This window comes from Falco biarmicus, chromosome 6 (genome assembly GCF_023638135.1).
Source record: "Falco biarmicus isolate bFalBia1 chromosome 6, bFalBia1.pri, whole genome shotgun sequence".
Lineage (NCBI taxonomy): Eukaryota > Metazoa > Chordata > Aves > Falconiformes > Falconidae > Falco > Falco biarmicus.
Genome location: NC_079293.1, coordinates 38,230,610 through 38,255,864, shown reverse-complemented (window position 1 = coordinate 38,255,864; position 25,255 = coordinate 38,230,610). Strand labels below are relative to the sequence as shown.

The following is a 25,255-nucleotide window of genomic DNA, read 5'->3' as shown; positions in this document are numbered from 1 at the left end:
TAGTGAAGTCCAAGTGCAGCAGAGAAACTGATTATTTTATGTCACGCTGTTTTAGCCTACTTGGGAATTACTTGGGCAGTGTTTAAACTGAAATACTCTGTTAGGTCAAACTCCCTTGGCATATTTTTTTTTTTTTATTGCTTATTAAAAAGAAGAATTTCCTGTTGGAAGTTCACAGATGTGCTCTAAAAATGGGTGAGTGTTCTTATTTTCCTTCTCAAAGACTGCTTTTGGGTTTGTAGCAGTGAAAAGCCTGGTTCAGGGTCTGATGTGAAAAGCCTACCTGATATTTGCCCTACATATTCACAGCCCCTGGCAATTGCGGATTTGTTAGCGCCAGGAATAGGGTTGCTGTAACCTGACAAAAGCTGGCACAACAGCCTAACAATAATGTCAGCCCCCTTTTATTGATCCAGGCCCCTCCGAGAAGCCCCCTCCCCTGTATGGTTATGAACCGTCGCTCTGTGCTGTAAAGAGTTGGAGGAAGCTGATTTGGTTGAAAACAAAGCTGTTCTTTAGGAGGAGGGGGACTGGGGGTGGGAGTCAGTTTAGTCTTCAGCCAGGTCTGTGATGGGACCTGCCATGACACGGTAGTGCCTGCGCAGGTCTGAGCGCAAGACAGCATGGGACCAGACAGGTGGGCATCTTTCTGACACTGTATGAGTGCATTGCTAATGTCATTGTAATTAATTTAATATAACATTAAAAAATACCGAAATGTGTGAACAGTGCTGCACTGCTGGCCTCCAGATTTCGTTCTCTGTGCTTTATGCACTTTTTTGTGATCTGGGTTGTTCTTTCATATTATTTAACTGTGTTGTAAAAGCGTAGAATGGAGGTGTTACTCATTTTGAAGCTTAGGTCTAATGTACTTGAGTTATCAGAATTTTTAATTATCATGTTCCCTTTCTTCAGTCCACAGTTCGCTGTTCATCTAATTCTAATCAGCTAACACCTTCCTTATAAAACTACTTTTGGCTATGCATTGTAACAACAGATATCATTTAGAGCTAAACAAATGGGGTCTCCAGAGTAGAGTGTTATGCTCATGCAGTTCAGTTCAGGAGTATTTTCACCCAGGTGAAATGAAGCAGCAGTAGTAGGTTTGGGTTTTTTCCAGTTACACAATTTCAAAATTTTCCTTAAATTATTACTTAAGGGAAAGGATTTCCAAATTTTGTCCACAAGAGAAGTACTATCACTTCACTTTCTGCAAAGATTATGGGGAAAAGTCAGTTCAAGTATGAAAGAAAACAGGTAAGTTGATAGCACTAGAGAGTTTACTACTGTGGATGAGGCTTTTTTTAATCTAGAATTTACTGCATTATTTTTTGAAAAAATATTTGGAAAAGCTTTTGGCGTTTTGTAGTTGGCTCTGTATATTTGAGAAAATGTGTGGTAGGTTCTGGTATGTTAATCTTGGGCGGGGGGCAAAAACCATCTTTTCTATGCTTACTACATTCTTGCCTTCCACAGTCATCTAACCTCTCTACAGTTGTGTTCCTTCTGTTCAGACTAACCGCTTTAGAGATAAAGTTAAATGAAAGTAATGTTTCACGTATTATTACTGATCCACACATGTCATTGCTCTGTCTGTTCGTAGGGAAATAGTTTTAGTTCTGTTGATCTTCACGTTCCTTTGAAAGGAAACAGGTTAATAAGCAGTTTACAAAGAAACCTGTTTTATTGTAATGTCAGTAAATTATAGGAGAAAGATCCATGTGACGTGCATGAGAATTTTGCTCACTTTGGAGTTTAGTATGCATGTCTAACTATATATTAACATCCTTTTTATGCCCTTAGTAACTGTACCTTTCCTTCTAATGCATTCTCCTAGAAGGTGGAGCTGAAACAAAATTAAGTCTGTTTCAATAGAAATTAAAAATTTGGATTCAAATTACTATAAAGCTTAAGGTAAAAGTTGAAGGAAGATGTGTTAACTCTGAGGATGGTTAATGAGCAGTCTTCCCAAGCATAAGTGAGAGCACAGGCATGTTGTTACAAACATATTAAATGGCATGTGAACTAGGCAGAGAAGGAAGTCATTTGTCCTAATAATATGCGAGTAGATGTGATAGCTGATGAAGATGTTTTAATGTAATCTGAACAGATTTATTTGCAAATCATTTTTTATGCTTTCAAAATTCATTAGTTTTGTATTAAGCGAGATGACTTGGAGCTAACACATCTGCTCATAATTCCTCTTGAAAGAACAGGAAAGGGATTGACAAACTGTATAGGCTTCATAAAAACATTTAAAAAGAAGAAACAAGGAGTAAAATGCCAGCTCATTGAAATCATAATGAAGAATTACTGTAAGGCTAAAGAGTACAGGAACAGTTAGAGCAAAAATCCATCTGGGTCAGTATGCTCCAAATATGGGTTATTTAGCCAAAGTACAGAACAAAAAAAAATTAAGATGATTCCTCCTGGTTTCTAGCTTTCTGTAACTTCAGAATTTATTTCTGTGTGCCTTATATCTGTATCTTGCTGCTGCTGCTGCTTCTCTGAAAGCCCTTAAAGGGCCATACCATGAGCCTGTGATCTTTTTTGTGCATGTTTACACTTTGGCATCTACAGCAGTCTTGTTCCTGGCAGTTTCTCAATGTAATTATGAAATCCTACAGAAAATGTTTTTGCTTTTGGTTGGGGTTTTTTGTTTTGTGTTTTGTGTATGTTCTTGGGTTTTGGTTTTTACTGTTTAAAATACACTATCTGTGACAGGATGAGTAAGAAAGCTTTCTTTGTTGACTGATGAGAGAGATGATAAACAACCCAATCTGTGCCACTTACAGTCCCGTAGACCTTCACTTCCTTGATTGTTGCTAAGATAAGGAGTCGGTGTCTATTTATTTGGTTCTCTTAAGAAAGCTATTCCATTTTTTTGATCACCCTTGTTATCCTCTCAGCCTCATTGTTCTGCTGGTGTCATTTTGTAAGGGAGAGATCAGAATTAGAGTTTTCTAATGTGAGCCTTTAGGTTTTAGTAACAACGGGTTTTTTTGTTCTTTTTCTGTTAGTTCTGTTGGCTTCCAGATATTTCAGGTTATGTGTGAAGGTGGATCTGAAAGCAGTGATTAAAAAGATCTTTCTCTGAGTTAAAGCCAGTTTATAAACTATTATAAGGGTATTTGTGCAATTGCAAATGTTCATCTCATTGCTATCTGCAATCTAGTGAACATATCATGGGCTTAAACAAAAGGTTTCAACATTTAATGTACACTAGCCGTCGTAATCAAGCATAAGAAAAGTGATGTGTATGGATATAATGTCTAATGTAATTCATGAGTACCAAAGCCATGATCTTTGAATTGGTTGATTATGTGCACTGTTTTAAATTGCAATGCTCTTCCAAAGGCTTGCTGTTTTTACCTAATCTTTGACTGTATTAGGCAGATCGTTGAATTCCTGGACCCAAGGGAATGAGATTCTTGCTAGCATCGTTTGAAGCAAGGACTGAATAAAAACAGTGTCAATCCCAGATGCTTGTTTAGCCTTGGCCAGTCTGGTCCCTGAGAAGAGCTGCTGTGTGGTCCCTGCAGTTACATATGTGTATACGTGTGATGTGTGAGGGTATAAATACAAGGGTGGGTGGGTGAGTTGCTGGTGACTCTTCTGCCCTTTGGAACTAAAGGAGTTTGCCTCTAGGTATATTTAGTGGTTGGAGGCAGAGGAAGGAGCGTGTAAACCAAATCGTCTTAATTTTCAGTTCCCAACAAGGGGAAGATGGTAACTGGTTGTGCTGACAGCGCCCTGATGGAGACCAGTCCCTTACAAGGTTGGAGCATGACTTCACATTTGGACCAGTGAAATACAATTTACTCCCCCACACTGTTGCTCCAGTGTTCAGCATTACGTGGTCCTTCTCCAACTCTTGGTTTCGAGTTAGTTGATAAACTTTCTATATGGTAAATTTAGTTAAATTATTGTTTACCCTTTTTCTGGAACACTTATAAGCATGGTGAATAGCACATTTATTTAGGCTTCTCTGAAAACTACTCTTCCTTGTGACAACTAACAACTTCCAATCAGTTGAGCAATTATTAATACACAAAGACAAGTTCCTTCTTGTCCCATGTCACGTTAAAGTCTTGAAGAGCTCCTGGTAAGAGATCTTCCCGTGTCCCTCTTGGAAGTGTAGGTGTTCTGTCAACCAGGTCATCCTTCCCCATATGCTTCTTGGTTGCTTAGGTGGGGGCAAAAGAAAAAGATACTTACAAAGCACGATTTCATTTTTCATTGTATTTATCTAGCTGTCGTCTGACTTGTGTTTCTCATAACTTCAACCAATTTTTTTGGTATAAAGTTAAAAATACTCTGTAGTTACCTTGATGTTTCTTTAGAGCCCTTTAAAAACCAAACACAAAAGTAACTAGTTTTTTTTAACTGCCTTTATATTCTTTCCAGACAGAAAAAGTGTCCTTACTTCAGTTATTTATTGCGTATTTTTTTCTTTTTTTTTTTTTCTGTAAGTATGGCTTAAGCAATTATTATGAAAAATTTGGACATGTAGAATGTTAATCTGGAATCATGGGACTTGAAGGAATTCCTTTTCTGTGGCTTTTGAGTAAACATTTGGGATTAACTCAAGATTTAATGCATAAAAATAGGTCTTTCACTTGCTTAGAAAACAGTGTATAACACTAGCTTCTGAATAGCCTTCACCTTGATTTTTCTTTTAATTTATTGTAACAGTGGGAGCAATTAATGTTTTTGCTGCCAAAAGAAAAGAGTTGGAAAAGATGGGGGGGGGGAAAGGAGGAGGAAGTTGCATATTCAATACCAAATCAACTTGGGGGGTTATTTTAGGAAGCAACATTACATTTAAAAACCGTACTCTTGAAAACTTACCTAGCATTCTTCTTCCAAGTGACTTACAGGGTAAAATGGCACTGTTTGCTGTAGTAGATAATGAAATCACAAGTGGTTGCCTTATGTTATCAGTGACAATTTCAAGGTTTGTGATACTAACATTTAGACTGATCGGTGTGGTGCCGTGTAAATTGGAGCATGTGTATGATGCAACAGCATGGCTTGAATAGATGCTTCTGTTCTCTTGTCTTGAATCTGTTGGATGTCTCGTAATAAGTTCACTGTTAACAGTCCTTTCAAAATCTCTAGTGGAATACTTGGAGGCAGATGTTTCACAAACAAAATTGCATGGTTTTGCAGTAGACTTACATGTTGGCTCTATCAACTCTAAAAGACTTAGTAATTATAATGTCTACTTGTTTATTGTAAAACTAGAGGCACTGTTTGTTTCTTTACAGTAGCTCCTTTATGGTCCTAATGAATGTGAAAAGCATTTCTATTCCTTTTTTCTCGTAATCTGCAGTTTACCTTGTTTCATTTTGGTATTAGCAAGGAAAACAGTGCAGTCTTGTGCAACAGAATACGTAGAGGTATAAAAAATAATAATGTGTGTAAAAGTGCGAATAAGTATTTCATATTAGAATGGGATTAGAACGAACTTGTATAACTTTCAGTTAATGTATTTTCTTTCTTACTCGAGCTTTCAGTAAGACAAATATTCTTTGCTTCTAACAGTGCTTGCAGGTTCAGTAGGCATAATATTAAAAATTTCTTTTGACTTTGAATGAGTGTAACTCTCTACTGCATAATCTTTTTTTTTTTCCAGTTTGGGAACATATAAAAGTAGTGAGAACTTACAAGTTTACCTAGCTGTGTAAAATTGTGATTAACACTTGTGGAATGCTTAAGATATCAAATACAAATGTAATGAATCAATGCCTCTTTCTCTGTAGGGTGCTGGTCAAGACAAACTTGGAATATATGTCAAGTCTGTTGTGAAAGGAGGTGCTGCAGATGTGGTTAGTAATAATCTTAAAACATCAGAAGTTAAAAGGTAGAAAGATCCTTTGGAAATACTTCTAAATCCTTTGTTTACTAATATGTGTGAATAACTCTTAATTTAGACCATGTTAGTACAGGTGTATGAATTTTCTTCTCTCTTGAATATGTATTTAGGATGGTCGTCTGGCTGCAGGGGATCAGTTGCTCAGTGTGGATGGTCGAAGTTTGGTGGGCCTGTCCCAGGAAAGGTATGGAATGCTTTCCTTGGGTGTCTTTACATGAAGAAAATGCTGTAGTCATAATTTACCAAGAAGGACATAAGCTCTTTTTTTTGCGTGTCAGGCTTTGTCTAGGCTTTTTATAACTGCCTATGAATAACCTTAGCAACAAGTTTAACTGTTCGTGTAGTATTTTCTGTATAAGATATAGGTTATCTATGTAGGAGAGATTGTATTACAGGTTTGGGCTTTAGTTTGGAGCATAATTTATTTAGCTCTTAATTTTAAATATTATGGCTTCTGACCTTTATCTGTAGAAACTGAAAACAGTACTTGCCTGTAGGTGGTGTATGTTTAATAATTACATCTTCTAGTCATCATCTTCTAATTTTTTCAAAGTGATTTTAAATATTAATCAGAGAGTGTTTTGTCAAACAGAAGATTACTCAAACATGAGAAGTCATGACATACCAACTGATAATAAGGAGAACTAAGTAATACAGTGCCTAATTTTATTTTATTTGCTTTGGCTTTTATTGCAGGGCAGCAGAACTTATGACTAGGACAGGTTCCGTAGTAACACTAGAAGTAGCAAAACAAGGAGCAATTTACCATGGTCTGGCAACTCTGCTTAATCAGCCATCCCCAATGATGCAAAGAGGTAAAAATGCTAATATTATTTATGTTGAAAACAGTTTTGTAAGGCTTAGCATGCAGAAAATATAATTCACAGTAGCTTGCCACACATTACCAAAATATTAAATCGGAAAAGAAACATAATTTCACAGAGAAGAAGCATCTCTTTCTTATCAGAAGTTCATCTTATTTCAAGTATTGTTTGAAATTATGCGAGTCTAGTAATTAATAAATGCTTTGTATATGCACCTGTTTAAAAAAAAGCATTTAAGCACAGTTCTGGTTAAAATAAAAATTGCTTCAGACAAATGGAATATAATGAATACAAAGGGCATTAAACTTCAATGGCTTTTTTTATTCCTTATATAAAATCTTCTCTCCTCCTCTCAGAATATGACTTCCTTGTAACCACAGATTGCAACGTAATTACTAAGAGAGAAATAAATAGAAACAAAAGCCCCTAGTACATGTTTTGCCACTGAATTATTTTTCTTTAAACTAGAAATACTGAAACGTGTATTCTTAAGTTTCCATGTCTGATCATAGGTAGTTCTTGGATGTTTCTCCAATGTTAGATTTTATCATCCTACTGTAGTGAACTAACAACAGACACGTTTAAGTCTTAGGTAAAATAATGTGGTAAAGGAAATAATTTTGTAAAGGAAGACCTTTTCTACATATAGGGTAGAACTACAGTGTAGAAAAGAATGGGTTAAAAGACTAAACCCTTATTATCACAGTTTACAACACCATCCCAGATGCCATATGCCTCAGTCAGCAAGAGGCTTTTCAGTAAAGCACATTTGGCTTTTCCAGATACTGTGGTACCTTCTCAAAAGCTCTTTTGAAGCTTACAAATCAAAGGAATCCTGTGTAGTTGATACAAGAGTGGGATTGTGTATCTGAAGAAGTAAAAGTTTTAAAGTCTAGCATTTGCTTTACTGGGAACTGATTTTTAATTATAAATGCAAGGTAGCTCTGGTTTGGAAAAGAATATGCTAGATAGTAGTTAATATAAGTGAAAGGGGGAAAATACATATCCAACTGTTACAGTTTCTGACCGCCGTGGCTCAGGTAAACCCCGACCAAAGAGTGAAGGCTTTGAGCTGTATAATAACGCCACTCAGAATGGGTCACCTGAGAGCCCCCAGCTGCCATGGACTGAGTACAGTGAACCAAAGAAGCTGCCAGGGGATGATAGATTAATGAAGAACAGAGCTGATCATCGCTCCAGTCCCAATGTAGCAAGTAAGTAAGATTATCCTTCTTTTAGGGGTAGATGCCTCCACCACTATTTTAGAGGCTGTTGAATTTAAAAAAGGGGGTGATTGTTTTAAAATACCAACGTAGTAGTAACATTTGGAGCAAGCCTCTTGTTAGAACTGTTCAAAGGAAAAATCATATTTATTTTGTGAATGCTACTGCTTTACTAAATCACGTAAATTATTATTAACAGTCATGTAAATGCTGCCTTTAACTTTCCAACAGATCAGCCTCCAAGCCCTGGGGGAAAGAATGCTTATGCATCTGGAACTACCACCAAAATAACCTCAGTCTCTACTGGAAATCTTTGTACAGAGGTCAGAAGTGGCAAGCAAAATGCTTGCTATTAAACTTTCCTTAGCTATCAATAGTGCCAGTGTGCTTCAGTTAAACCAGTGTCTTAAATATTTGAACATAGTATAATGCTGATTCTAGTGACTGGGTGGGGGTTTTGCTTATTACAGCTAATGAAAGATCGAGACAGCTTTCAGTGATTTTATTAAATTTTGTTCATGAAGTTGTCCATGTGATTTCTTAGGTTTGTACAATATTGTGTACTTGTTTGCAGACCATAAAAGCGTGAGTCATAACCACAATTATATTTGATACCAGACAACCTCTTTATCTCCTGTTCCAGACAAATAATGCTGTTATGAGCCAAAAGAAAACATTTGGAGAATGCATGTTTAGAATATCATTATGTACAGATCTGTGTGATCAGAAAATTCTACCTTACGTTCTTTCAACCTTTTTCAGGAACAGACTCTGCCCCCACGACCTGAAGCTTATCCCATCCCAACACAGACCTATACTAGAGAATATTTCACATTCCCAGCTTCAAAGTCCCAGGATCGAATGGGTCCAGCTCAGAGTCAGTGGCCAAATTATGAAGAAAAACCACAGGTCCAGGCAGAAAGTAATCATTCTATCAATACTACAATGCAGGTGAGAAGTAATTTCTTTCAATACAAGAAAAAACCAGAAAGAAACTGGTTGCTTTCCACTCCCAGACTGCTGGAGACATTTTTGCAGAACAGTCAACTCTATAACCTCTGGGCTGTTGACGAGAAACTATACCATGGGAGGGGAGCAACTGTACTTTTGCCAAGATTGGCTTGGGTTCAGAAACCCTACTCTTTTTATTTTTATTTTCTTTTTTCTCCCTCCGTAGGATTTTATGTTATCATGGTCTGCAGTCTTGTTATCTGGGATGGTTTAATACCCTGTTAGAGGTAATGGGTTGTAGATGGTAGTAGGGTTTGTCCTGTAAAATGTTTTGTGGCTTTCTGAAATGCAAACTAAATATTTTGCTCTTCCAAGAAGATTTATGTGGAAAAATCTCTTGCTTGCAGAGTGCATTGTTTAAGTGACAGGGCGAAGTACTAAAAATTAAATAAAACACTACCTCGAGATCTATCCAAGGTCTTTACTGAAACACATTCCCTGCTCTCAGTTAAAAAACAACAACATGCAAATTGCATCTATTATGAAAGTGCAGATGCTTCTTGACCTGAAGTGAATTTACCCTTCCCTTGTACCTTCTATAAATTCAGAAAATAATGTTGTTCTTCTCTTTTTAAATGAGGACTTTACTCAAATCCATACAGGAAATTAAATCTAGATCTACTGAATCCACTCACTGGACCATCTTTTTCTCTAATCCACCAGAGACTTAAAAATATATAGAGAAAACTTCTGTTTTTCTGTTTCTTAATTTGTGATAAAAGCAGAGCCTTACAGCAGGATCAGCATGGTTTTTTTTACTTTTGGAAAAACAGTGTCTGGTAAATTATCTTGCGATTGTGTCACAGAAGCAAAGTAAGGATTGGTTATCGATTACTCACACATGTATCAGCAAGTAAATTCAGTAAAAGGTCAATTGAATGAAAACTTAGTACTCTTCTCCCCCCCCCCCCCCCCCAGTATTATAGATACCAAATCCTAATTATTGCAGCTGTTAAGAATATGGATGTTATACCCAAAGTAGGGTGCTGCAAGTTAAATGACTGTGGCAAATCACTATGGAAATATTTTGCTGAATTTCTGTGCTCAACTCATTTGCATTTCATGATTTCATCTCAATCTTAGCTGCACAGCTGAATACCTATCCACTCTGTCAGTGATGGGACAGGCAGGCTGGTAGCAGGGAATGGTTCCTACGCATTTGTTGTAACGGGCTGAATTGCTGCCTGCACATGCGTTTCTTCCCTACTTAAGACAAGCTTAAGTGAGTAGCTTAGACAAGGTAGTTTAACCTGGTGAGACACACCTTGTCTGTTAACGTTGTTGACAGGTACCAAATCTGAACTATGGTCTTAAGGCTGAATGCAGTGCAGAAAAGCACTTTCATACAGCAAATGTCCAGAAGCTTTAGCTTCTTACAAACACTGAAAGTGTACGCAATTTTCCTGCACCACACGATAATTCTTTGAAGTTGAAAATTAGAGGAAAATAGACTTTAAAAAAAAATACTTTAAAAAAATCCTTGTAATCTTTACAGTGAGAACTGGCCTTGTAAAAAAAGTTGCTGTAAGCTACTGACTGATGTGAAATGCCTGTTTACTGTTCTGAAGGCATTAGCAAACTGTTTGGCTAGGTGCATCTGTACAGCAAATGTAACACAAATAGCTGTGTGTTCAGCTCTGCTGGACTAATAGAGCATAAAAAATACGCTTGTTCATCTCAAAGAAGGCATTCTTTAGAGGTCATAGTTAAGGTCATTGATGGAGAAAAAAAGAAAAAGATTTTGCTTTGTTAGTCTTCTCTCAGTTGTTGATAATTGGTACATTATGTTTTCAGTGCTTAGTACTTCCTAACATTAAAAGTACAAATATTTGCTTCACAAAAATCATTAACAGATTTGATAAGCCTAATTTATGGTCCAGTATTTTTTTTTCAGGAGGTTGTACAATGCAGTGAGACCTTGAGGTTGTTAAAAGACTTGCTGTTTGACATGCTAAAAAGGTGACAAAAGCGCAAACCAACACATCCATGCCCCCAGAGCAGGTAGAATGAGACCTGCCTGCCCAGATCCCGTTCCAGTGAGTGGTGCTGTAGTAACAGGAGCTTCCCGCACGCGCGGGTCATCCCGCCTGTTAATGGAGGAGGATGGGCACAGGCTGTCTTGTCTCTCCCTCTGCAGCTTTTCTGGTTGCCTTCCCAATAGGAAAAAAAGTGCAGTAAAGCCAGTTGAAGCCTGAATGGCGGAGCTGGTACGCCTGAGCTGCTCTTCTGAGTTGCCAGGACTGTCATGCTCACATGTGGGGGAGGGGGTGTCAGGGATAGCCGTGAGAAATTGTGAGCTGGGGAGGTTTTCAGCTTAGACTCCATTTTGCCTTCATCCTTCTTCCCAGTCCAGGTTTCCAGGCATTTCGGAGGTTGCAAAGTCTTCCATCACTTGAACGATCTAAAAAGACTGAGAAGAATATTTTATTGTTGATTCTGGGAAACTTGCTGGGCATGGAAATGCTTAAACTCATTAAAAGTAATTACCTTTGGCAATAAGAATGCAGTTTGTGAGCCATTTTCAAATACGTTTTAATATAGACAGACTGTGAAATACATGCCTTATTTGATTTTTTTTTTTTTCCAGCGTGTAGCTCGTTCCCAGGAAGAACTCAGAGATAAAGTTTTCCAGCCAGAGAGGAATCGTTTGGAAGTTGTTATACGGAAGGATGTAGAGTACCTCGATCGGAAGTCAGACAGTGATCAGTGGATGAATTCATCCGTGGATTCTAGCACGTCTAGCCAAGAACACCTGAACCATTCATCCAAACCAGTCTCGCCTGGTTCCTGTTTAACTAAAAGTGGACCTGGCCGTTGGAAAACTCCAGCTACCAGCCAGCCGACTCCAGTGGCCATTTCCCAGCCCATCAGAACAGATCTTCCCCCTCCACCACCACCGCCTCCAGTGCATTATGCAGCTGAATTTGATGAACTACAAATGGATTTGCCTCTGCCTCCCCCTCCCCCTCCAAATCAGATAGGAGCACAAGCATCCTCCCAGGTCGCTGCTGCTGAGCGTAAAAAGAGAGAAGAGCATCAGAGGTGGTATGAAAAGGAAAAGGCACGTTTGGAAGAGGAGCGAGAAAGGAAACGTCGTGAGCAGGAGAGAAAACTGGGCCAAATGCGTTCTCAGCCACTAATTCCTGCTCAGCCTGTGGTTCCTCCTGTTTCTCTTCAACAAGTGAAATCAGAAAAACCTTCAACTTTGCAGAGGTCTCAAGAAACTGTCATTCGAGAGTTGCAGCCCCAACAGCAGCCTCGGACTATTGAGCGGAGAGATCTCCAGTACATTACTATCAGCAAGGAAGAACTGTCCTCTAGTGATAGCCTCTCTCCAGATCCCTGGAAACGGGATGCTAAGGAGAAGCTGGAGAAGCAGCAGCAGATGCACATTGTGGACATGCTGAGTAAAGAGATTCAGGAACTTCAGAACAAGCCCGATCGTACAGCAGAAGAAAATGACCGCCTCCGCAAACTCATGCTTGAGTGGCAGTTCCAAAAGCGACTTCAAGAGTCAAAGCAAAAGGATGAAGATGATGATGAAGAGGAGGATGATGATGTGGATACTATGCTCATCATGCAGCGACTGGAGGCAGAAAGAAGAGCAAGGGTAAAAAGGGATAATCCTTTCTAGATGAAAGTATTGTAAATCTGTATCTTGATGGGTTCTCTGGCTTTGTCTAAGTATTTTGATGTTCTTACAGAGTAAAGGAGGATGAACCTTTCTTAAATACCTTGAATTTTAAAATTGCTTATTTACAGTGGCTTGACCAGTTAAGTGATGTATTATGACAGGATTGTAGGATCCAAGTTGGCAGTCACATTTACTTTTCTGATTGTGGGGAAAGAAATTCCCTTTGGATAAAAGGATTTTGCTATGTACCTGGAGCAGGATTAGAAAGTTAAATATGGCAGGAGTTTTCTTACTGGAAGGTAAGCAAAAACATTTGAAATTATGAAAGTCTCTAGGAGAGTCGGGAACAAAAATGGTGTAATTCCTAACCCCCACCCCCAATATGTTTGCTTTTAAGAGTTCTTACAGTCTTGGACCTGAACACAGACACGGAATGCATGCTGTTTCCAGAAAACAGTGAACTGAACTGAGATTCCACCTTGCTGGTCTGCTCCAAGTAAAAGCTGGGGTATAAAGTAGCTGCTACCTCTACCACCACCTCAGTGGTGACCCCAGTAGTGCCGGGGGGAGTGAAGCGTTACGTTGAGCCGTGTGGCTTTGGTGGTTCTCTAACAACTAGTGCACCCTGTCTAGGGCTCCAGCTCATACATAACTGCGTTTTGCATGATGTCCAGCTTAATCAGTATCTGACAAGGTTTGCTTACCTTAGCTTCAGTACTGTGAAAGCTCATAATGTATGTAATGAGGTAATACAACTAAATAGTGTGATAAAGTTCTTAACGCTGCTGATGGCTGTTGCCTCTCAGAATGTGTTAAATCTATTGTTACTGAGAAACAATTTCTATAGGAAAATCTGTCTTCTCTGAATAATAGCACGGATACCAAAGTTATATACCGATAGCTGTGCTCTGACAGGCTTAAAAACTAGCTCTGTAATATGCTGGGTGTCTTCTGTCTGTTTATCTTGAAAACTGGATTTAATTCTGTGATAGGCAGTTTCTAATTCTTAATAAATGTTTGTACATGCTTATTTTGATGTTCAGAAATAGCTATTGGCTTGAGTAGTATTTGAGTTAAGGATTGTTTTGGCAGCTTGATTTCCTAAACTTAACTCTTCTCATATTCACTGCAGTCTGCATTGCTTTCCTTTTTTCTTGTGGCTAACTTTATTACTGTGTAAAACAATAGATACCTCAAACTTGGAAACTGAAGAAAGGAAAAGCTAAATATATCTTTGGCAAACGGGTTATGTTAAAGCCCAGCATCGCTAACATGTAATTTGTAGCACATAGGCAGTTACCTGTGGGCATAAAAAATCCATGTAAAACTGCCATTTTAACAAACAGTGTCTTCAAAATTTTAGTGTAGCAAGGCTAAAAAAGCCATCTGTCATTTATAGAAAGCCAGTTGTGTTGCATAACGTTATATCAGCCTTCTCTTTAAGTGCTGGATTTAAAATACTGTTTGTGCATAAAGTTCTTCCAGCATTTTGGAACATTTTGAAACTAAAAAATAACAGTTGTTTTGAACTGAAGTAATGTTTGCATTTTGGTACATTACACTGTCTATACTACTAGAGATGTAATAAGTAGCATCTCTGGAGAATTACTGAGGTTTTGAATGAGTCAAACCAATACTGATAAAAACTTTGGATTAATTGATTGTTTTCATTTCTGTATTTCAGGATTATGTCAATTCAGTTCCTCGTTCTAAAGCAGCTGACTTAACAAATAAAAGAAAATGCTTTTGAAATAGCGCAAGTCTAACCTATCTTTATTTTCACTGTGCATCTTTCTTTTTTTTCCCCCCTTTCTTACTACCTGCAGCAGACTGCTGTGCCAGCAATCTCTGTTCTAGATTTGGTATGTTTGTTTCCTTCTCTTCAATATCTTTTTCCCATTTCAATTCTTGATATTATTAATAACTACCCTATATGCCTTGGATGATGATTTGGCAGCTTTGGGTGTTCAAAAATTATTGTAATACAATAAGCAGTAAGTTAACTGTAAGCATGCATTTGAATGTTTCCAGATGTGGTGACTCCTTTCCCTGTGTTTCCTTCCTTTTAGATGTGTTCTGCTTGCAGGCTTGATTTGTTTGTTGTAGTGGTGGTCTAATATAAACCTGTTTATTTGATGTTTTGTGCAGTCAGGTTTATAAAAATCTTACTAATAACTTTGAATGAACAGGCTGTGTATGAAGTAAGATTTCCTCCTTTCCCTTCCCCACCCCTGCAGGTTTTGGAAGAACTCTAGCAACACCATTCCTTTCCAATTTGAAGTGAAATTGTCCTGAGAGCCTAATAATACAGCATAGTGTTTCATGCTGAAACCCTGTTGTTTACAGGTGTTAAAATTTTCTCATTAAAGTAAAAATGCATTGTAAACTCAGAAATTACTTCTGAACTATGATTTCCAAGTAGGTCACGTAAACATGCAATTAAGTTACATATAATTTCAGAATACCATTCTCCGGCGTCTAAAACATGACAGCTTTCAAACTGGAGCAGCAGTTGCTGTGACTCCAGCTAATTCTGTATTTTATTGCTCTCATTGGAAATGGGTACATGGAAGAAGAGTTCTGTAGTCTTCTAGAGAAGAAATACATTCCCTTCAAAGTGTGTTTCTATATAATCAGTATACCAATTTGAAAGAAAGGTAATGCTTGCAAGTCCTGTTAGTACAATTAATTTGTGCTGCTGGGAAAAACTGTAAACATGTCTGCTCAAAATACAGATTTGGGTAATTGGCGCTACTTTATTTTTAAGAAAAAAAATCCCCTTCTGAAATGCATACTTCTATCTAAAGACTTAGTAAGTGTGTCTGAAGTGTTCAGTTTTGTGTCTGTGTAGTACATGAGCATTAAGCAGTTGACAGCAGTGAAACAGGTGAAGTGTGTCAGCTTTCTGGATTAATGGAGAAGCCAGGAGTCATGGATTTTTCAGACTTGGTATCTATCAATATTTTTTCTTATTACTGCTCCAGTATTTTTTCACTTAAGCCTTGGTCCCCTGGAGCTGCAACGGGATAGATAAAGTACTTTGCCAAGCAGGCTGTAAAATTCTGGATCTTTCTGCAACAGGAGGCTGTGAATGCAGACAGTATCATCAGCTTTACAAATGGATTAGACAGATTCATAGACATCACACCTGTAAACGGCTGCTCAGAGGATTACACCAGGCTGCACCAGCCAGCAACTCTAGCACCGTGCTGAATGCTGTGGAAGTACTAGAAGAAATGGCCAGGCTCACGTGCAGCCCTTCTTGCCATGGTCAGAGACAGAATACTGCGCTAGATGGACCCATGGCCTGAAATTTATGTTCATAAATTTAGCTTTAAAAAAAGAAAGCAAGCTAATTCTGAAATAGATGACATTGAATGCTATACCACGCAAATACCTCTTCTTCCTAATTTCATCATTTTCATACTGTTCACATGACTTTCTGGGCATAGTTGTAGCTATCCTGTGCCACTTCATGTACCCAGGCAATTACTACTTTGTTTCTAGAAAAAAAAATACACTTTTGAATGCTCAGTGCTTTTTGTGTATGTCTAATATGAGCACTGGTGTGATAGCTGTACTGCTAATTATAAAGCTGATGAAAAGTGGCTAATAGTTAATGCAGGGTTTGTCAACTTGGCTAAAGTTTGTCTTTTTAAATTCCCTGGGCCACTAACAGATCTGAACCAGCTTTAGCTGGTCATAAATAAATAGGTTTTAATGTAAAGTTCTTCTGGAACCTCTTTTAAAGCATTCTAAGCAGTGCTTGGAGAAATAAATTTTGTCTGGAATCTGAGACTTCCTGGATCGCTGCCAGTCCTCTGAATATTTTAATGTTTCTGATAAAGGAGCCCGATGGGCTGATCCTTACGAGGAGCAATAGCTCAGAAGAAGGGTGGCTTCTTGCCCTCCTAGGTAGGAATAGTGCTGCAAGTGCATGTTGGCAGTAGGGGGACAGTTGTGCAGCTAAGGGAACTGCTGGCACTGTGCCGTAGAGCTGGGACAAAGCAGGGGGGAAGAATTCATGCCTTGTGCTTAGCTGGTTTGCTCAGTTAGCTGGGAGATTCCTCTTCCGTGGCCCTCTGGCTGTGCAGATCAGTTGTTTCTCCCTGTTACAATATAAACGTGCTGCTTTGGAGGAACCCTGAAAGTCAGGGGGGACCTGATCGCTCGCTGCAGCCACCTGACAGGAGGCTGTAGGCAGGGGGGGTCGATCTCTTCTCCCAGGTAACAAGTGACAGGACAAGTGGAAACAGCCTCAAGTTGCACCAGGGGAGGTTTAGACTGGATATTATGAAAAATTTCTCCACTGAAAGGGTGGTCAAGCATTGGAACAGGCTGCCCAGGGATTTGGTGGAATCACCTTCCCTGGAGTTGTTTAAAAAACACATAGATGCGGTGTTCAGGGATGAGGTTTAGTGATGGACATATGGCAGTCCTGGGTTAACAGCTGGACTTGATGATCTCAAGGGTCTTTTCCAACTTTAATGATTCTGTGATAAGTACAGTACATCGCAACTGAAGAAAAACTGGGATAGAGAAGTATCAAATCAAAATACTCAACCTGGGAATCTAATAGCTCTTGTACTTGAAATGGGACGTGAAGCTGATTTTCCTTACCGTCTTGAAATTTTGGGATGAAGTCTGAGTTGGGTGCTGCCGTATGCAATTACAAACACAAACGCCTGCAAGCGCTCTGGCGTGCCTTGCCATCCCACTGCTCCCTGCCTTGGTCTGGGAATGCTCCAAAGTAGAAACTAGGTACTAATCATAAAGAAATGAAATGTCACTCTCTTATCCCTGCTTGTGCCTTACATGCAGTTTTTTTGGCTTTTTTACTAGGTGTTATGTTTAGAATAGCCTCTGACCTGGGTACAGTTGTCTTTACATTTGTTATGGTTCAGATGTTAACAACGGTTCCCAGGTGGGCACCCTGCCAAGTTTTCCCTCCTTTCTTTAGTTAGGGTCACAAGAAATTAAAAAAGACCCAGTCCTATTTCCTCTTTATTTTAGTTTGAAATATTTCCTTAAAGTTTTAAGTGCATTTGAATAGGAATATTTGCTACTAAACAAAAAGGCGTCCATGCCGTAACTTGGGATTAGTAACTGCCACGACCAGAGTTTTTTCTCTGAATGCAACTGGGACAAAGTCAAGGAATTTTCCTATATTTTTTAACTGTGCGGTTTTTTGCCTTTTTTTTTTAAAAAAAAAAAACAACCCACAACCGGAAATTACTTCTCTTCTAGAAACTCTTTCAAATTAATAGCTGTCTTTCCTTTTGACAGCAATATTATCTCCTTTGCTAAAATAATGTCTTTTTAATAACCAAGACAAGAAGAGGACTTAATCCAAGCAGGGAGCTGGTTAGCTACTTGATTCTCTGCTCTACCATGTATGCTGAGCTTGATCTCTATGTCGTTTTCAGTTAGGAGTTACAAAAGTTTTAGCCCTAAATAAGGGGAATTTGCTTGGAGGTAGCATCCTCTAGTATACGTTTGCCAGATTACTGCCTAAATGAAATTAATTTTGCTCTTTCATGCTCAAAACCGGTAGGTTTTTAACACTTCAAATGAGAGGTGTTTTCACTGCAATTAGTCCATATAGCTGCTTGAAGATGTAGAAGGCAAATGTTTTCAAAATTACCTGTTGAACAAGGTCATAAAGATACCCATAACACAAATATGACATGAACAGCAGGGGAAAATAATTACCAGAAAATTAGTCCAAAAAACAAAATTTGTTTTTAGAATTGATTGGAAAATTGATTAGGAAACCTAATCTGCTTTAAAACACATTTCCTGTTAATTAACTGGGGGAAGAGATATCTATATGAATGTTCTCCTCACAAAGTCTGTTAAAGCTGCTTTGTATCTTAGGGGCCTTCCTCTGTAAATGAAATTAGATTGTGAAAAGAAATCCAGGAGTAGAGAAGTATCTGTGTTACATGCAGCTTATAGCAAGATCCAATGATTTACTGATTTATACCAATCAGTATAAAAGATCTTGGCAGGGGGTGGGGCAGAGTGCTGTGGTTGTCACGTTAAAACGTATGCTGCAGTAAGAAATAACACAGCACGTAGTCCAGTTAACTTGTACTTGTGAATATTATTGCACCAGTGAATATTCCTGTCCATCAAGGGATTAGATACTGTTAGCTTTAGAGAATCAGGCAAAGTTTGAATTTTTGTAGCTTTTATGTGCAGCTTTTATGATAAGCATATGTAAAGTAGTATTGTGTGTTGGACATCAGTTGTTCGTGTGAGCTGTTTAATCTCATTAGTCAAAGATTTCTTTGCCTGGCACTCTGCTTTTTCCAAAACACATCTGTTGCAGATACAGTGGGAGATTTTATTTATCTCCCGAGACTATTTGCAGACTTGCTGAATGAGCCTGTTACTTTAAATGGATTGACCCTTTGACTAATGAGTCATGATTTTCCGGTGCTTAAATACTAATCCAAAATGAAAAACCAATTGGCTGCTGGAGCTGTGGACTGTTGGTTCCAGGTATTTAATTTCACTTTACTGCACCTATGAGACTACGGTTGCTGAAGCTGTCTGGAATATTGAATTGCCTCAGCCTGCTGCTAGGGGTTCATATATGACTGCAAAAAATGTCACTTGTGTGTTTTGTGTTTTGTGCTTTTATCTATGTAGTTCTGTACATTTATTTTTTTTTTTAGTGTAACCAGTGTAACCTAAGTGTACTCTTAACAGCTGGAAATTATATTGATTTGTCTGTAGCATATAGCATTTTCTACTGAATGAGTTACTTTTAGATGCAAATACTTGGGTTACTTTTTTTTTTTTTTGGACACATCTTACCCAGAGGAGTAACACAAAGATTAAAGATGTGTCTCTGTTAGTTACAGGATGAAGAACGCAGACGGCAGCAACAACTTGAAGAAATGCGCAAACGAGAAGCAGAAGACAGGGCCAGGCAGGAAGAAGAGCGCCGACAGCAAGAGGAGGAGCGGACCAGAAGAGAGGCTGAAGAAAAGGTTGTGGTCTTCTGAGTGCTGCAGGGGTTCTTACGGGCCTCTCTCCTCTTTAGGCTGGCCAGTAGCAGCTCAATGTTGGGCTTAAACACGCTATTCCTAGTGATAAGGGCCATGGCCAAAGGCTTCAGTTTATCCAATATAGAACAAGAAGTAATTCAACAAGTAGCCTGTTTGTGGTGACTGCAGTTGATCGGTATTGCAGAAACAGTAGTGTAGGCTTTAGCGGCTGAAGGTTTTTAGCAGGGGCAGGGGATGGGGTTCGGAACCTTTTCTGAAGGCTACGGCAGAAATCTGTCATCTCCTGGTTGCCTTCAGCCCCCGCGTGCCTTACCTGCCACCTTTACTGTGATGGCTGAGTTAGTGGTGTTGGGTTTTGCTGTGTCTCGGAGATGGCACATATTTTTGCAGTAATTGTTTTACAGATAAAAATATAAAATACAGTGGAGATGAGTATTCCATAGTGTCTTTTATGTTTGGACTATAGGAGGAAAGGGAATTGGTTTCCAAGAAGGAAGTAAATAATTTCAGCAGCTAAATCGCTGGGCCATCAAACAGATGGCATGGTCCTTTAGAACATGAATTTGAGAAGCTTTATTGTTCAAAACTGGAAATCAAAGCACCTCATTTGATTCTTAGCACGTTTGTTAAGACTCTCTTCTTCCTAAAGAAAGAACAGTTATTGTTGTCCAGATTGAAGGCTTTCCTGTTGGTAACACTGACTTCAGAATGAAGAAAGCTTTTAATGTTGAGAGAAATTTCATCTTGGTAGACTGAGCAAATATATTTTAAACAAAAAAAAATAATCAAAAACTCAAAACCCTTGGATGTATTAACTTCATTAAATTTGTTTTGTTAGGTGGTTTTCAAGCCGTGTTAGACACTTTTCCGTGAGCGGTATGGGGTGATGAGTAGGAGAAAGCTAAGCTGAGGGTGGTGATAGGTGAGGAAGGTCTATCTGGCTTGAGGAAAGTACACTGTAGGAAGTTAGAAAAACAAACAAAAAACACAAAACAAAAAACTCGGCCAAGTTTTTCTTATTTTCTGGCAGTGACGCAGCCAAAGGACATTTGGATCACACACTTTAAAGGGTTTTCACTGACAGGTCTTGACTGAGGCACTTGTACATCTACCACCTCAGAGCTCAGTACCATCTGACCACTACCGTGGCTTTAGAGAATAGTACAGGGAGATGAGTTTCATGACCTTGCTGTAGATGGACGAGATCAAATTTATTTATTAGTTTTTTAGGATAACTGGCTCATGGTGTGAGGAAGATAAGCAGTTAAGGTGGAATTTTTTAAACGTACGGATTAAAAACAGAAAGGATGGTGATTCAAAACGTCACATATTCCCAGCAGAAGTCATATTATGCTTAGACAAAAGTTTTTTTGTAGCATACAGTTTCCAAGTATGTTTTCATTTGTTATCAAACAAAATACTGAATAGACCCTTGTATGAATTTACAGTGTGGGTTAGACAAGGGCTGAACAGAATTAAATGCTGTTTAGTTTCAAACTAGTAAAAATCTTTTAACTCAAAAAATACAAAGAAGATATTTCATGGCCTTTTAAATGGTCAATAGACTCGTATAAATACCATTAGCATAGAGTTTTTTTGGTTTTTATAATTTTTTTTAAAACCAGTTACTTGATGTCTGTTTCAGAAAATTTCTGTTGTTTGATTTCTATGTGAAAGTAGTTTTCCTGGGATTTATACTAGAAGCTTTGTTAGGAGTCATCCATTCCAAGACTCTGTTGGTTAATTTACATTGTATAAGCATGCAGCAAAATTACAAAGTTCCTTTTTTAAGATGGTAGTTAATTTTAGTTATTTTCCTCTCCCACAGTTTCTTTACAGCTTTAGTAAACCTGCCCCTTATTAACTCTAGTTACGTTCTGAGCAATAAATGCTGGAATCACCCTTGGTTCACACAGGCAGTTGCCTTAGTTACCACAGGCAGTGGTAAATCTGGAAATAACAGCAACACTGTGTTACAGGACAACTGCCATTTTTTTCATCGTAGTAAATATTCTTTGTGTGAGTCCATATAGATGCCCTGCTTATTGCCAGAAAAGGAGACAAAAAAAAGTTGTTTGTGGTTCAGTGATGGAAAACTTAAATCTTTCTAAGATTGAAAGGTCTTGCCTTTCTGACCACTGTGTTTCTGTTTCCTCTGGACTTACAGAGGCGGCAGGAAGAGGAGTATTACAGTCGCTTAGAGGCTGAAAGGCGCAGGCAGCATGATGAAGCAGAACGAAGATTACTGGAACCTGACGAGCCTGGTCTGTACAGACCTCCACTTCCACGGGAATATGAACTCCCATCCCCAACCCCTTCATCTAACGCTCCTCCTCCCCCACCTCAGCGAAACACCTCTTACCTCAAAACACAGGTCCTCTCCCCTGACACGATTTATACTGCCAAGTTTGTTGCATACAATGATGATGATGAGGAGGAGGAGGATTCCAATCTAGCAGGTCAGGATAAGTACTCCAGCACAAGAAAATCTTATGGTGACTTCCCTCCTGCCACCCTTAAGCCACAGCAGTCCTCCCGCCAGCCTCGCCCAGTTTCAGATGGCCTCTTTCTTTCGAACTCATTCCAGTCATCTCCAGTCAATGCCAACAGTACTACTGCCAAAAAAAGCCAGCCCCCTCCCCCACAAAACAAACAGAGTATCATCCATGCCAGCAACTCTAAAGGTAGACACCATGAAATCAGTCGTCTCTACAGAACTATCCTCATGTTCTCAACTCTGGTGCTGTAGATTGAATCGCTTACTTTGTGATTTTTTTTTTTTCTCCCCCCCCTCCCCCCCACTTAATCGCTATTTTCACAATGGTGATCTAACTTAAATCCTGATATTAATACATGAATCCTCCAATTTTTAATTGTTTTGATCTCTCAAATTTCCTTGTTCCTTACCCAAACTCTTCAAAAGCAAAAATTCCGTCTTTCACACAATGAATCAAATTATTTTAACTGTTACTCAACCAATTCAAAGTACTGTTGGTTTTGGCTTTCACTCTATTTTTCAGTGATTTGTTTTGTATGACTGACCACTGTTTACTCAGGGCATCTGGAAGTGCACCTTTCTTAAACACAGGAAGCCTTTTCTGATGGGTTCGTGGACAGAGCTTATCTTCTGCTTTCATTGGTACCAGGGTTCTCTCTTTTACTAGTGTGTGCAAATGGCTTTAAAAATTATCTCTGTAGACATAGTTCTTAAATATACAAGCACCAAGAGATGTAGGACATGCAGTTAGTTTCATATATTAGGCAGCATTCCTGTACTTCTGGTTTGCACAAGTGCAGTTTTCTTGCAAAGAGAGACAAAAATCTACATTTCATCTTGGTGCTTTCTGCCTTACTCATTTCCTCCCCTTCTACACCCCTGTATTTCTTTGTCTCCTCATCTTGTTTCTTCTATAACTCCAAATGGGCAACCATAATGGCACTGAATTTCAAGTAGAGCTCTAGATGCTAGTAACTTCAGCACAATATTTTATCTGCAGGGTACTAGTTTAGCTATACTCATGAATTCAGAGCTAATTCAGCCCAATTATGTGTAAAGTATTTTTAGACCATTGCCATATAGGAGGAATCTTAAGTACTTTACTCTTTGAGTACGTGTCTGCGTAGATCTCACCGTTAACAGATTTGTAGTTTATTAATATAATATTTTGTGTTTAAATAACTGCATCTGCCAGCACTTCCCTTAAGTTTGTTTTCTTCAGTATTCTTCTGAAGGGAATGGTGGCCATGACATCCCCCTAGTTCATTCTTTTTACTTAACGCTGGAAGTCAACAAGTACCTGACAACCAACTCCAGCCGGTTAATCATCCTCCTAAAATGGAAAGGGTAGCAAGGCACCCGAGAGAGCGAAGGAAAGTGCTTATGCTGGCTTCCAGCCGAATGGCTAACTTGTTTACTGGATTCAAGTCTCAGTGACAAATGTGGAAGCCATCAATATGGTATATCCCTGATCACCTTTTTGGCCACCTAACAAATTGTGGAAGTAACTTATTTTCTTCTATCAGAGGTGTGGTGTGGCCTGGTGACAGAGAGCGCGTGAGCCTCAGAATAGGTTCCATCTCTCAGAAGCATTTCTAGTCCAGCTCCGGTAGTGTTATGAACCTGGTCTGGGATGTGTATGAGGCCGTACAGGTACATGATACTCTGAGCCTCCTCTCTGCATCTTTTTCAGCTGAGACTCAAGTCATCACTTTCCAGCAAGGCATCCTTTCCTTTGGAAGGCAAATTAGGTTCTGCCATGGTTGGACTGCTTCCAGTACCGAAGAGAAGCTTTGCACCTTATTGTGTAGTTTTAATATTGCTGAAGGGGCAGTAGTGTAGCTCAGCTACAGGTACTGTCCAACTGATACAGTTGATGCTTGGAAGTTTCACTGTTTGGGGTCAGTACAGGACCCAGGTCGCACAAAAATGTATCAACACTGATACTGGTTTAAATGGGAAAAAAGGAAAAAAAAAAACGGGAAAAAAAAAAACCAACCAAAAACAGAAAACAAAAACCCAACCCTCTTTATTTACCCTGGTGTTGATTGTGAGATCTCGTGGTGTAGTAGCCTCTGTGGATCCTGCAAACCTGTCTGTCACTCCTGTCTGGCTCTGTCATATGTTCCAAATCTTAAAGGAAGGTGAGGGAAGGTTTTAGCTTTTCAGTGTGTCTTCGTTAGGCTGAAGTATAAGTAGATAGGCTGCACACTCCCTGATAGGTGCTACCACTACAACACAAACAATTCCATTACACCAGGCTACCATGCACGTGAGCCCACCGATAAACCCACAACCAGTGAACCCAGATCACAGTATCAGAAGGACTCTAGCTTTTGAACACCTTGTATCACAAAGAATTAATGAGTTAAAATAAGATAAAGATGGGAAAATGCAGAAAATATTCTCTTTAAACCCTGTGGCTATCTATGTTGTCAGCAGCTTGGGAATATTCTGAAACAGCGGGCTTCTGACATGAAACTTTCTTACTGTGTGTCTGTACTGAGCTTCTGTTCTTTCAAAGGACTTTCTTTTTCTAGAAGTTCTTTTTTGAAACTGACTATAACAGAGTGGAAAATGTGCCTTCCATCACAACACATAGGCTTCCGAAGGCCTTTGCTTCCCTTCCTTATCCCTTCCTTATTTGGCACTTTGAAGGCTGTACATGTAATAAATTGAGTAACTCCATCAGTTGCTAGTTGTCACCACCACACGTCCTGCCTCCCATCATCCACAATCCAGAATGCCATTTCATATGTAATTGCATTTCCCAGTCCCACTTTCTGTAATGGAAAAATGAATCTCAGGGAAGTGAAATGTCCATTGATATTTTTGTGTGTGTGCACGCTTTTTGCTGGAAAACAATCAGAAGGACAATCTACAAAGATTTCGTTAGGGTTTTGGTAACAGTTAAGGAATATTGTAGTATGATGCTTCGCCTTTAATAACCTAATTCATAAACCATACAACTAATTCTGAATACTCTTATCTCATAATTTTTAAAATAGCCATGAGAACAGGTTAACTTCACCTGATTGCTCAAGCTTCTATGAAGACTGCCTGCGTAACGTACAAAGCCGTTTGCACAAAATGCAGAATTCACTGTGCAGTTTACCATCTCCCATCTCGCTGACTCTTGTTACATTACTGTCCTTTACAGCTCTTTTCT

The 25,255-nt window shown here is 38.9% G+C and overlaps 1 protein-coding gene across 23 annotated transcripts in view; it reads left to right on the top strand.

The window, feature by feature from the left end:
- Positions 1-25,255, top strand: part of AFDN (afadin, adherens junction formation factor) — a 132,081-nt gene that overhangs the window by 102,168 nt on the left and 4,658 nt on the right. For 6 of the 23 annotated variants that reach the window (XM_056342931.1, XM_056342927.1, XM_056342926.1 and 3 more), the window contains 9 exons: positions 5,766-5,831; positions 5,989-6,062; positions 6,575-6,693; positions 7,722-7,916; positions 8,157-8,248; positions 8,688-8,876; positions 11,524-12,546; positions 19,437-19,571; positions 21,757-22,048. In XM_056342931.1, coding sequence (XP_056198906.1) covers positions 5,766-5,831; positions 5,989-6,062; positions 6,575-6,693; positions 7,722-7,916; positions 8,157-8,248; positions 8,688-8,876; positions 11,524-12,546; positions 19,437-19,571; positions 21,757-22,048 — 2,185 coding nt within the window. Of the gene's footprint in view, positions 1-5,765; positions 5,832-5,988; positions 6,063-6,574; positions 6,694-7,721; positions 7,917-8,156; positions 8,249-8,687; positions 8,877-11,523; positions 12,547-14,396; positions 14,433-19,436; positions 19,572-21,756; positions 22,274-25,255 lie in introns of those variants that run through there. The other 17 variants (XM_056342915.1, XM_056342920.1, XM_056342917.1 and 14 more) reach the window with 10 other exon arrangements.